Genomic DNA, 14,168 nt, shown 5'->3' on the forward strand with positions numbered 1-14,168 from the left:
CCAGATCTATGATCCAAAGCCTTGTCAATGCAGACTTCAGAGACAGCACCTGAGCAGAAATCCTAGTAGCTGGGGCTGGGTGCAAGGAAGCAAGAGTCTTAGCTTTTCAACGCTTTACTGTTCTTCAACATTAGCACTGTAGTTTTAGTTTTACTCTATTAGGAGGTGATTGAATTTTAAGCTGTTAATATGGTGGAGAAGGTACAGGTGGGAGTGAACGTAAGAGTCAGGCAGAACAAACTAGAGTGGAAAGAGAAGGAATAGAAAGAGGTTGTGGGGCCTGAAAAGAGCACGCAAGTGAAGATGCAGTAGGCAGTGAAGAAGGAAGAAGAGCTTATAGGATTAGCTATTGGTCTGGGGTTGACTTTTGGATACATGCATGGGTCTATTTCTCCCAACATTGAGACAAGTTGTCCCAATAGGCCTAGGCCCCAGGTTCTCAGCGATTGCATAGGGTTCAGTCTGGACTCAGTATGGAAAATGAAAATTAGCAGTACTCTACCAAATCTACCTGCAAGATACCAAATGGAGATGCCATTCCCACTAGATGCGGAGATATTAGCAAAACAAACACATGTAATTTGCTGGGTTTCTCTGACTTGACTCAACTTCACCTCAGGGGAGTACAGACGCCCTGCTGGGCTCAAGCTCTGATTCCCCTTAGTGGGTCTCTGCTAGGTGTCTTCTCAACGGGAAACCCAAAAGGAGGTGATGGCTCCCAAGCACCGTTGGCACGAAAATGAGTCATCAGAGTCGGTAATGCAGATCTCCACGTTTTCCCTCATACACCGTGAGCAGCAGTGACCTGGCTAATCAAGCCGGCCCTTACATGACCAGCACGGCCCAGATAAATCAAAAAGCCGCAGAGATGTCGGGGACAGGTCAGCCCCTTCTCGGCAAAGCGTCCGGCAACGCCCACTGCAGCTGTCACACCTGCTCCCCTGTCGCAGGGCCTCCGGGCCTTTTCCTGTGAGGCTTGGGTAGAGGGACACCCTTTACGTGCGGGGGCAGCTGCGCACACTCCACAAGTCCTGCTATGGTAATGGGCCTGGCAGGGCAGGGCAAGTTAACTTGAGCCGCTCCTCTGTTTCTAACCCTTCACCTGGAGGAGCGACGAGACCCACCCACCCCCGCCATAGTTCAGCCCCTGCCTACCTCCCCCCAGGTACAGCTCAGCCCTCTGCCCAGCCCACCTCACCCCTGCCCAGGCACAGCTCACCCCAGCCCCCTGCCCAGCCTCAGTAGAAAGGCTGATGTCTCCGCTGCCGAATCCCCCGCTCCAGCGGAGACCTCAGCCCCAACCTCCCCAAGGCGCAGCCAAAGACTGTTCAAGGCTCGGTCTAGGCGCACCAGACGCTAGGACCCAGCAGAGCGCCGCAAGCGTAGGAGCAGCCCAACCACTGCCGACCACAACAAGGCACAGAGACCCGTACTCCTGTCCATGTTGCACACCCTCCTCGCCCTCGCTCCCACCCCCAAAATGGCGGAGAAGGCATTTCCGCTTCCGGGTAGGGAAGGAAGGCCGGGATCGGGGAAGATGGCGGCGGCAATAGCAGCGTCCGGGTGGAGCCGGCGTTGGCCGGTATGGGGCCGGGTGCTGGGCCTGGCCTTGTTGTTGGGCATAGGGGCGCGACCCGGCGCCGCCACCACGCATTGGGTGGTTACCGAGGATGGCAAGATACAGCAGCAGGTAAGGGAGGCCCATGGAGACCATCACTATGGAGATGCCCCCCTAATAAGGAGCTTCCCCGGACCCCATAGCGTGGGGTTATCTAGTTCTCACCGAGACCGCGGAAGTCGCCTTCCTGCTGGAGACCCCTACTGTCGCCAGGGAGATCTGGCAGGGTGTCCTCATGGGTCTGCCCCCTTCCCCCGACTTTCCCATTCCCGAGTATGGTGCCGCTCCCTTTCCTCCCCTACCTTGGAGAGGTCACTATGGTTACACATTCTCCCCCCCACACACACCCGCGCGCATCCCACCCCGCATGGCCTCCTAGCCTGGCTGCTACTATGGTGCGCTTCCTCGGCAGCTACCAACGCCCGTTCGCTGCCCTGGCAGCGCATGTTGCCCAGAGATCTCCCTGCAGCCGCCGACGCTCAGGGTGAGCTAGTAGGGGCTGATCCCTGCCGGGTATTTTTGCACAGCTCCCCTGTTAGGTGCAACTCTCAGTCCCCCCCCACCCCTCCGCGTCCCAGGTGATGGGACTCAATCTCTGCTCTTTTCGTCTCTGGTACTGGAGTGTTCAGTGTCCCAGAGAAGATGCTGAAAGGGTCAGGATGACCAGATATTTCGTTTTATAGATGGAGGCACGTTGACGTGACTTAGTAGTTTCAACAAATTACTTAATGATTGTTGTACAGGGCCTGGCTACTTGTTCCTAGTCCCTGAGGCTAGTGTAAGGTAATACTTAATTCTGCATGGTGATTCTCAGGCTGAACTCTTAAGCACGTTGGTGCAAGGCCAGGCTGGTCTGAGAGCTCATCTTACTTACGACTAGCTCGCAGTCAAAACTGCTCAGCTAATTCTTCATTTGGAGTAATTCTTGGCTGAATGGCAGTTTCAAATAACATCACACTTTCTAGTGCCTATATAATTTCCTATCTACAGAAATTAGTACATCTCCAAGCACTGTAAATCAAAAGAGCATTTGTCTGAAGCACTGTAAATCCAACCAGCATTTGTCCTTTCCTAACTTTATTAAGGAACGTAAATGAGCTGTTAGGTTGTACATACTGTGGTTATATGGGAAGGAGTGAGATGGTTCCCTTTTAAATATTTTATCCCTATGATTGTTCTTCATAAGGTGGTGCAATTGTCCAGTATATTTTTCCAAATAAAGTCAATATTCTCTTGGTGCGTGGTTGGAAGAATGGATAGGAAGTCCCAGTTTTGAGAAAATAATGGCTTCTGTCTAGGTGCTACTTTATCTTCCTGGAAGAGATTCTGATTTCTAAGAGCATTGGCGATTTTTAGTAAGTAGCATGAAAAGTCCAGGAAAAGAAATCTCTATTCAGCAGTGTTTTTCTTTGTATTCAGGTTTTGGGGTGCCTGGCTATTGTTGGTAAAATGAAATCATCTGTATATTTATGACTTTGAATTTCTGCAGTGCAGTTCCTAACATTACTGAAGAAGATTATCATTATCACTTTTTCCAAGTATAAAATAGCACAGTTAGTTCATCTCTTCAGTTTGGGTGCTACAGTTTTCAGGGAGCATCGCTTTTTATTTGTTGTGTATCTGCTGCCCCAGGGATTTGTTCCAAGTAGTAGTAATTTATTTTGTTCTCTTGTCAAGCAAATCAGGAAGCTGCAATAGCAAACTAGTGAATATGAAAATATCTCCTGCTTGTTTAGTGTGACTTTCTTTTTTCAGTCTTACCACTGTTGGAGCAAGTATCTGCATGCACCTGCATATTCTCCAACATGCTTTTTAGGTCATTGCCTCCTCTCCCACCTCCTTTTCCAGTCCTGCCTGAAAATATTCTTCATCAGCAGGTTTCTTCTTAATTGTTCCCTCCCTTGGCGTGTTATTTCTGTTAAAGCACCTAGATGTAGTTTGTATTAAGAGGGCCTTTGAAATTCTATTTACTGAATGCTTTCATTTAACAGTTATATGTAGTTCAACTGTGCCTGTCGTCATAGTATCTAGTGCTCTTAGTTTTGCATCCTAGCAAATGCTGTACAGCATCATAAATTATGAAAGATTTAATTTTATTTTTTCTGCTGACTAATGCTTATGCAGCTAAAACTACAGTAACATTTAGCAAGGAACACTTCATAAATTAACAAGCATCCAGCATATCCTATTGACAGAATTTTCTACAAAGAAGGAGATGCTAATAATCTTGAAAGTTTCAGTTCGTCAATGACTATAGATTTTCTTTGGACTTCAAGTCTCTTGTTTTCTGCAGAAAGCAACAACTTCTAACTTGTCTTGAGCTGGCATTGGCAAGGTAAATCATTTATGTAAAAACTACAGACTTAGCACACAGGGATGACCTAACAGCTAGTGTACACTTTTCTGACTGCAGTTTGGGTGAACACGTGATAATTGTTTGTGATGAATGTCATCACAAAAGAACTATCTGGCATATTGTAAAAGCATTTCTATTGTGGAGCTGGAGATCTTGTATCTTTCCCATTCGAATGGTTTAATATGCAGAGTAGCCTTATTACCTTGATTTATTTCTCATCTCTGGAGTTGTTCCTCTATCTGAATCCTAAAGGGCTGATAATAGAAATCTCATTCTAATTTACATAAAATCCTAACCTAAGAGTTGATGTGTGGTCATGGAGTTTCCATTCTTAGCACAGCAAGTCTTCACTGAATTTTAGTTTTTTGGATTTTTGTAAATTAAACAGAACTGAAGATATTTCCCTTGCCAAGTGGATTGAAAATCTAGGTTTTTGTTTGTTTGTTTTTGTTTGTTTTTGCTTCATCAGTGTCCTTTCTTCAAATGCCAAAAATAGAGCTGTAATCAGTAACCACAACAGACAGTCCGTCACTGCCAGTGGGAACAAGCTGTGAGAGGCACTGTTTACCGCTTCAGTGGTGGGAGCACACTAGTGCTGCAAATGCTAAATGGGAGCATGCTCCTTTGGCACCAATAGATAATGCTCTTAAAAATAGAGTCTAAACCTAAATTCTTACCAGTGCACCTTTTTGTTTTTAATTTTCCAAAATATTACTGCTTTTAAATTAGGTGCCCGGTTCTTTCTGGTGAGTCCGTTTTGTTATCAGAGCAACTGGTCATTATATTCAATCAACAGTTTGTTGATTATTACTATTTAATAACAATTTTAATTGATCAGGATAGGTGGTTACACATTTTCATTAGGGTTGTCCTCTGCAAGTATTTTCTTTCTCTTAAACATTGGCAGCAGGAATCCTTAGGCAGTGCATCTTTGTGTGTAGCTCTTAAGTAAGACCACATGTAGTAGGGACCTGTCTGATTTTTCACATTCTGGAGTATCTTGCAGTATTCTTTTGAATGATGTAATTAGTTTCTCCAAATTATTAGTTCTTACTCATCTGCTGCTCCTCTGGGGAGGCTGCTGCAGCCCAGCTGAGCTAGAGTGTGTGTGTGTGTCTCTTCCCTGTCCACACACCACCATGGATGGGGACTGCGCTGGCCCTGCTGGAGTGCCCCTGCCCAAGGAATCTCAGAGATTGGGTCTGTTTCCAGCCTGAGTGTGGGCTTTCCTAACCAGGCCAGAACAGTCACCATCCATGGCAGTTCCAGGTACACCACAGGGCAGGATGGGAGTGCTCCAACCAGGCTGGAGCAGTCCCCACCCATGGCAGGGGGCTGCTCAAGGGGATCTGTACCTTCCATCCGCCCTTTAATCAGTTCACTGATTAAACCTAGTGTTTGACTGTTTAACTAATTGAACAGGATGTTATATCACTAGTTCTGACATCTTGTGGCAAGTCACTTAAAGGACACTGTTAGAATGTACATTAGAATTTTAAACCTTACGTTGTTACTAACTCTGCTGAGAGGGACATTGTCAGGCTTCCAGGCTCTGTCTCAGCTCTGGGAGTAGAGTAGAGTCTAGTGGGTTATAGCAGGGGGGCAGATCCATCATGAGTCTCCATAAGAATAAACTGGGTCAGACCAAAGGTCCATCTAGCCCAATATTCCTTCTTCTGATAATAGTAAATGCCAGGTGCTTCAGGGAGAATGAACACAACAGCAGAAGTGGCAGTATGATGGTGTGCCACTCTGATTTAGTTTGGACGTTAGGAAAAAATTCCTAACTGTCAAGATAGTTAAGTACTGGAATAAATTGCCTAGGCTATTTGCAGAATCTCCATCATTGGAGATATTTAAGAACAGGTTGGATAAATAGCCAACAGGGATGATATAGATGGTGCTTGGTCCTGCCTTGAGGGCGGGGAACTGGACTTGGTGACCTCTTGAGGTGTCTTCCAGTTCTAGTATTCTATGACTCTGTACACTTGAACTTTCTGTGAAGCTGCAAGCACACATCAACAGATACTTCATAGGTCAGAAACTCTCAAACATCTAACAATCAACTTTTTTTAAACCCTTGGGTAAAAACAGACAGGTTGATCCTGCTTGAAGCAGGGGGCTGGACTAGATGACCTCCTGAGGTCTCTTCCAGCCCTATGATCCTATGACATGATCAAACTTGAAAAATGCTCTTATAAGAAAAAAATGTACCTGCAAATGTCTTCTGAGTTTTCAGATAGAAAGGGCCCCCACATCCTATTAAAGATTTCCATCAATCAGGTGAAGAGAGAAGTTGGGACAGTTTGGTTAAGAATAACTGGCTCTCAAATAAAGCCTTTTTAAAACTTATTTTAAAAATTAAGCTGTATTGTATGTAAGCCACTATTCTGATCTATGCTTATAGATGTTTTGTCATCTTCGTGCTGGTCAGCAATCACTGATCAGTGCTGCAAACAGTGCTTCAGAGACCACACAGATTAGCAGCCCTTCTCCATAAATGCACAATAGACTTAGCACAGCTGGAGGAGAAACTCAGTAAAGCACAGGGTCAGATGGCCAAGCAAACTGGCGTTTACAAGGGAAGAGAGGCAGAAACTTAGTTGTCACTTTCAGCTTATCAAATACCAAAATATTTACCTGGCATGGGTTATGTCCTTCAGAGCAGAGGGAGAGCTGTGTGGGGTCCAAGAGTCAGGACAGAGTCTCAGAGATGCAGGTGACTGGAGGCATGAAGGTTGTAGGAATATGGGTTGGGGGTGAGGAGGTGCTCAGAGCAGGAGGTTAGGCGATGTGTGTGTGTGTGTGTATGGGACCAGGCCAGCCCAAGGTGACAGTGTCCATGCTGCCAGCCAGTGGCTGCTACCCTGGTCTAAGGACATTCTGGGATCTAACTGTTCCCTGTACTTGATCCCCCACTCCCTGTGGTCATACATTAATATAACTGTCCGTGCTATTGACCGTTCCCTTTAATACCACTGCTTCTTGTCCTATCAGCAGAGGCTAAGGAAAATATTAAAAACCCAGGCTAAGACTACAGCCTACAGCACAGCTTGTCTCGTGTTGCTCTTGAAATAAAACGCTGCATATTCTTGAGAAAAATGGTGCTATGCTCCTGCGAGCAGTAGCAGTGTTTGAACATTGCTGGGCCCATGTGGGCAAGGCTCAGATGAGTTCTTTAGTCCTGCATCTATGGATTTTTAAACATTTTTTTTTCAGTTTCCAAGCAAAAGCATAGGCTGCTGCTTCATAAACACACACTACTTGGACTGAGAATGGTATGCAATGGTGGGAAGTAGGCCTACATGGATAAATGGATCTTTTCCTCAGATTTCTAGAACTGCAGATGTTGCTTACTCTTTTGGACTATGTCTATACTTACAAAAACCTTCGAAATAGCCGTGCTAATGGCCAAATCGAAGAATACTAATGAGGTGCTGAAATGAATATTCAGCCCCTCACTAGCATGCCGCCAGCTGCGGCACTTTTGGTGACCCGCAGGTCGTCTACACTGGGGTCCTTTTCAAAAGGACCCTGCCAACATTGAAATCCCCTTATTCCTGTCAGCTGTTCCTGTCATTGTTCAGCTGATAGGAATAAGGGGATTTGGCAGGGTCCTTTAGAAAAGGACCCCCATGTAGCCACGGGCAAGTGAACTGCGGCACTTTTGAAGTGCCACAGCCAGCAGCATACTAATGAGGCGTTGAATATTCATTTCAGCTCTTCATTAGTATTCTTCGATTTGTCCGTTAGCACGGCCATTTCAAAGTTTTTTGTAAGTGTAGACAGGGCCTTGGAGTAAAGAAACAGAAGAAGAGAACAATGGCCCAGGACAATTTGCTTCAGAATTTGGTTGTGACAGCAGCAGCAAATATGAGGCCAGCCTGGCAGCGGAGTGCTTTTTATTGCCAAGTATTTCATAGAATTATCTTGTCTTATTTCATAGGATATGGGATTGTTACAAGATCCTTGGAAATTTAACATGTATGAAAAATAGAGGCCTGCCTGTGGACTGATTAGATAAAGGATCATTGTGCATGTTTGCTGGCAGATACAAAACTGGTGGGTGAAAGGATGACCTTCTAGACAGCTCCATCTTAGATCCCATTGATTTAGCTTTAAGGTTCATCATGGGTTAGATTTATGGCTTTTTAGTATGGGCAGTAGTATCAGCATTCCTATAGGTTAGTAAATCCACTAGAAAAGGCAGGACTAAGCTGTAGAAGACCTTCAAAGTATAAATGATAAATTTGTACTTTGCACTGGAAAAAAGATTGGGCCTGTGGTCTGAAGGTGAAAAGATGTGGAAGGAGTGGATCCTGAGACAGGAAGACTGTTCTGGTAGCTTTTTGAATGATTTGAGGGACAACATTGCAGTTGTATAAATGTGAAATGTCATAGAGAGGGGCAAGATTTGGAAAATACTTCGTCATCTTCTCACCATGCAAGATACTGTCTCCAAAGATGATCAGTTGATGGTACAGTAAACCCTCAAATTAATAGACTAAGGAGGGGGAGCAGTGTCCTTTATTCCTGAAAGTATGTTAAATGTAAGGGTTTACTGCCCACCCACCCCTGCCAGGCTCCCCCAACCCCAGTCCTCCCCTCAAAAAAATGCCACTCCCCAGAGCTGCCACCACTGAAAGAGCCGCTGGACCCTGTCAGTGTGGCTGGGACCCTGTCAGCATGGCTGGAGCTGCCTCACTGCACATGGCTCGAGGCACCCCCACTGTGTGGGTGGAGGGGCCTTGTCGCACGCAGTAGGAGCCACCACACAGTCTTCCCACCAGGATGCCAGGGTATGCAAGTGCCAGTCTGCCCATGTACGTGCCCCATCCCTGGGGGGAGGAAGAGCATGGCAGCTCCAGGGGAGGAGATGATGGCTCCTCCAGGCTGCAGTAGAGTAAGTCTCAACTTTTGTGGGGGTGGGGGGTGATTTTAGGGACCCCAGTGGACTTTGGGAACAATGGGGGGAGGGAACGCCTCAGTGTCCATTGTTCCCGAAGTCTGCTAAATCGGGGTCTGTAAAATCAAGAGTTTACAGTATGCGTTTCTAACTTCTAATCATGTCTTGATAAAGTTTGGGGTTTGCATACCATAAAACATCTCTTTTGTGACTGTTCAGTTAAGAACCCTGCTTTGTTTAATGTGATATGGCCTACTTCTTCCATGGTGCTCAAAGCTCTTCTCAAAGGATGGGGAAGTCCTGGTATGTCTCCATTTGCAAATAGGTTATCTGAAGTACAAAGAGGTTAATATGCCATATTCAGATAATTTTTGTAGGCTGCCAAAGAGGAGCACTTTGAATATGTTGGAATCAGAGGTTCATCATGAACCCATACAACTTGGAGGTCATCTGCATTCAGATTCTTGAATAAACATCAGTCCTTTTTATTCTATGATTGCTAACACGGAGACTCCTTAGTTTGTTGGATCATGCTAGGCTAAATGCCATCTCTAACTTCTGAAGCTGGAAATTTTAAACATGAAGTACTTAGAAAAATTCTGAATCTGGACCTCGGTATCAAAATACAGCATCTACACACACAGAACCTATTTTGAAATAGAGCCATTGGAAGCACTATGGCTTATTTTAAAGTAGGATCTATTCCCTGTCTACACAGCAGTTATTTTGAAATAAGTGCGATTTCTGGTGCAATACGGTTTATCTATTTTGAAATACATCAACCCCTATTTCAAACTAGCAGTTGCGTTGTTTAGATGCTAGCAAAGTTATTTTGAAATAAGGGCTGTTATTTCAAGATAACTTTGCCATGTAGGCTACCCTGACAGTGCAGCTGTTTGTTATTCCTTATTGCTTTAGTGGTTAAAGTCTGAAGGTAACTTTTGGGATTAATTCAACAGCTCGATAAAGTTGATCTAAACCTTAGTTAAATGTTAATTTTGATCTTCAAAATGCCATTTATCAAAGCAGTAACATTCTCCAAATTAAAGCATTTCTGTTTTAAATTGTCTTGCAGGTGGATTCGCCAATGAATTTAAAACATCCTCATGATTTGGTGATATTAATGAGACAAGAAACAACGGTAAACTACCTCAAAGAGCTGGAGGTAATGCAGTGTTGTGAGGATTAATATATTACATTACAGTTTGTAAAATGCTTTGATGAAAAAGGTTGTGCAAATGCCAAGTTGCTTTGAGATGTGAGCAGGGAATATAATTCAGATGTCCAAGGGTGCAGTGCTGTTTCAGTATAAGGAATTCTTCCCTGCCCTTAGGGGCATTTTCTGCTGTATGTTTGATAAATCTGGTACCATTATCCTAGGTTGCCTTGCTAAATACATTGTTAATATTCATAACATTAGCGATAAGACCTACATTAGTTTGTTAAAAAATCTTCCTGCGACACTATTTGATTCTGCTGCCTGGAGTAAAAAGTTCTACAGGCTGATAATAGAGATGCATTGCTTGGAGTTCTGAATTTGCTCAGCTGCTATTTAGGAGCTTCTTTTAGCTGATCAGTTCCCACAATACTTACCATTTGGTGCCTCGGTCAAGGTTCTTTTTCCCCAGGAAATGACCCTCCTGCATACATGAGGGAGCAAATCGCTTTCATTTTCCTTCTTGGCCATGTCTACACTACCCCTTCCTTTCGAAAGGGGCATGCAAACGTGGCTGTTTGAAAATGCAAGTGAGTTGCTTGTTTGCATATCATGGTGGTTTTGGCTTTCAAAAACAGCACCTCTAGAATGGTGAGTGGTTGACATGCAAATACGACACTTTATATGCAAATCACTTCATTTGCATTTTTGTTCAGCCCTGTTTGCATGCCTCTTTTGAAAGGGAGAGGCAGTGTAGGCACAGCCTTTGAGACCTGTTATAAGAAGAGGGGGAAGGAGAACCCAGCTCCTCTGACAATGGGGTTGATGTACTCTTGAAACCAGTGCTATGGAGCCTAAATACTGTGACTATAGCCATCTTAGAGATGCATATAATAGACTGTAAGCTCTCTAGGGCTGTGTCCACACTGGCATTCCTCTTTTAAAGAGGCATGCAAATGAGGTACATCTAAAATGCAAATGAGGCATAGATTTGCATAGCTGGCACCTCATTTGCATATTCTTATTTTGAAATAGCTTCTTTCAAGAGAAGAAAACCAGTGCAGACAATGCTCTTTCAAAAGTAAACCCCATCTTTGAAAGAATCCTTCTTCCCTTTTTTTATGGGAAGAAGGATTCTTTCAAAGATGGGGTTTACTTTCAAAAGAGCGGTGTCTACACTGGTGGTCTTCTCTCGAAAGAAGCTATTTCAAAATAAGAATATGCAAATGAGGTGTCATGTATGCAAATTTGTATTTCATTTGCATTTTGGTTTACCTCATTGGCATGCCTCTTTCAAAGGAGGAATGCAAGTGTAGACGCAGCCTAGGGGAGTAGGGACTGTCACTTCAGTTTTTTTGAAAGTGACTAGCAGGCAGTTGGTACTACACAAATAATTCACTATATAAGCAGAATATTGAAACGCTTTTTTCTATAAACGATGCTGTAAATGCATGCGTTCCTCTATGTAGTATTGCTTCCATGTTCACAGTTAAATGAACTGTGCTTTTAAAAAGTTGTTTCCTGTACAATATAAAATTAAAGGACCATATATCCTTGTTTCACGCAAACAAATTCTTCTGATATTTAATGGGTGTTCTGCTCATAGCTGTAAGTGAGAATCAATCCTAACTTACTATTGCTGGTCAGATCATTGGTTTGCTTCCAGCAATAGTCATCTGATGTTTTATGGGAAAACACAAATTTCCTTTACCAATTGTGCAACAGTGTTCCTGACTTAGTGGTGTGGGAGGGACTGACTCAAATCATTCTTAGCATTCAAGCATCCTAAATGATCATGGTTGTAAATTCTTTGAGTCCAGTCACAACATGTGAGTTTACTTCTGGAGGTGGAGGTTTGAGAAATGCTACAGAAGACATGTAATGGATTGCAGTCACATTTGGAATGCTTTCTTGCTGTCTGCTTGTAGTCAGAAATGACAGAACCATCAACACCCCGGGCAGGTTATCAGCCTATCTCTGTGGGTTTTCTGTGGCTTGTCCCTTCAGTCAGGTCTTTGGGAAAATTGTGATTCTGTGAAAATAGAAGAGAGTCTGATCAGTTTACACTGATTTCTGTAGATGTACGTATCTTTTAGCTAAATCAAAAAATATGCAAAAGATGCTGTAAATTGGCAGGGTGGGAAATCTGATTTCTTAAGGGAGACCTGTTGGTGGACTGAAGGAGGTTATTTGAGCCAGAAAGAGACTTGGCTTATGCAAGTGTCTGTCATTGCTGTATAGTTTTTCCTTTATATATGTGTATTTCTATTCTCTTATTCCTACAGAAACAATTAGTTGCTCAAAAGATTCATATAGAGGAGAATGAAGACAGAGACACAGGGCTGGAACAAAGGCATAATAAAGAAGACCCAGACTGCATTAAAGCGAAGGTGCCCTTGGGGGACCTGGATCTATATGACGGCACATACATCACCTTAGAAAGCAAAGATATCAGGTAATGAGATGAAAAGTTTTCACTTTAAGGTTTTCCAAAATGGAAATTAATACCTGAGTTTGGGATCAAAGAAAGTTCATGTAGAGAATTTTTTAAAACAATTGTCAGTTTCTTTGGATGGCAGCTGTTTTTGTTTGTTCATGTTAAGCGGAATACAGCTTTGCTCCCAAAACTGATGCACTTCAGTCCTGACTTGAAGTCTTGTACTCCGGGGCTTCTGTCCATGATGACCTATAAAATCTTGAGTATTCCTGACCAGATTTTTCCTCAGCAGCAACTGTCAGTCATGCAAACATAGTTACATTGTATTGTTTTTGAAGAGGATAAACTTCCGCTAGTGGGAAGCAGATAAAAATGAACCTGGTGGTTTTAAACAGATTGGACATTGCATATCTAGAAGTAGAAACCTAATGAATCAACTGCTATCTAGACTCAATGCTTAGCATATAAAAGGAACATAAATAGTTCATGTGAAGTTAAATTTTTTGGATGAAGTGATTTTCCTGTCTTGCTGTATGTGTTCTTGAGGTGTGGAGAAGGGTGGGTTACTCTCCCCAGATCATGAATTTTCTTGCCCTATTTACAGATTCTACACATTTGTTATGATATTCATAATACTTCTGTAACACAATCTGACTTCTCTTGTTAGAATGTATTGCTATTTGCCTTCCAAAGGGAAGAATAATTTCAGGAGAACCACATTGAGTGGACAGATGTTCCTCAAAATCTCCCAACTGTGATCTTACTCATTATCAGCCTTTCTTTTCTAAGGCATCTAACAATTTAGACTTTGGGCAGTGCTCTGAAACTTTTATCATTCTACTGGATTAGAAATCTGTCTGTGTCAGTGATGCTAACTAGCTCAAATCTGGATTTTAGTTTTTTAAATATTGGCATTTTCAACTAACTTTATTTCACTATTGCCTCTCCTGAGCTTCACTTACAAGAACTGAGTTTGATATTTTGCTTTCTGGTTTTAGCCTTGAAGACTATATTGACATAAAGTCTCCTGTACCTCCTGACCTCGAACAACCAGACTGTACAAAAGTTCTAGGGCTTCCATACAGCATTCATGCTTTTCAGCATTTACGAGTAAGTAGGAAATTACCACGTGTTTCTCCTCCTACTACTTGATAGCCTAGACTACACCTAAGAGAGGATTTCTCTTATAGCTATGTTGGCAAATCCTCCTAGTCTAAATGCAGTCTGTTCTAGGAATGTAAAATAGTGTTTAATTGGTTAATGAATTAAATGGTAGGTTTAACCAATTACCCAATTAATAGTGTGTGGGAGATGGCAGGGGTGGCCATTCCAGTCCAGGGTAGAGCAGCCTCCCTAGCCACCACCTGCCCACAGTTCACTGGGCATGGGGAGGTGCTCCAGCCTCAGGGGGACCCTCTCCCTTTCTCTTGCCTGCCCTCTCCTGGCCAGTGCAGATGAGGACTGCTCTGGCCGGGCTGGAACTTCCCTGCCTGCAGTGGTTCTGTCAGATGGAAGCAACTCCCTACCAGTTAACCATAACCATCCTAAATGGATGAGGCTTACGAGTTAACTAGTAACGTCCCTAGCCTGTACTGGGACGAGAGTGCTTTTTGTTAGTATAGCTTATGTGTCCCATGCCCCCGTATACATACATAGACACCAGGCCTTGTTTTGGTATAGAAAAATTATATAAAA

The 14,168-nt window shown here is 43.6% G+C and overlaps 1 protein-coding gene across 2 annotated transcripts in view; it reads left to right on the forward strand.

Moving 5' to 3' along the window:
* The first annotated feature begins 1,528 nt into the window (after positions 1–1,528).
* TTC17 (tetratricopeptide repeat domain 17) overlaps positions 1,529–14,168 on the forward strand; it is a 92,595-nt gene continuing 79,955 nt past the window's right edge. For both annotated transcript variants that reach the window (XM_074997513.1, XM_074997514.1), the window contains exons 1-4: positions 1,529–1,690; positions 9,956–10,045; positions 12,322–12,491; positions 13,472–13,583. In XM_074997513.1, the coding sequence (XP_074853614.1) occupies positions 1,538–1,690; positions 9,956–10,045; positions 12,322–12,491; positions 13,472–13,583 (525 nt within the window). In that variant the 5' untranslated portion in view covers positions 1,529–1,537. The remainder of the gene's footprint in view (positions 1,691–9,955; positions 10,046–12,321; positions 12,492–13,471; positions 13,584–14,168) is intronic.

The sequence above is a fragment of the Carettochelys insculpta genome, chromosome 6 (genome assembly GCF_033958435.1).
Source record: "Carettochelys insculpta isolate YL-2023 chromosome 6, ASM3395843v1, whole genome shotgun sequence".
Classification (NCBI taxonomy): Eukaryota; Metazoa; Chordata; order Testudines; family Carettochelyidae; genus Carettochelys; species Carettochelys insculpta.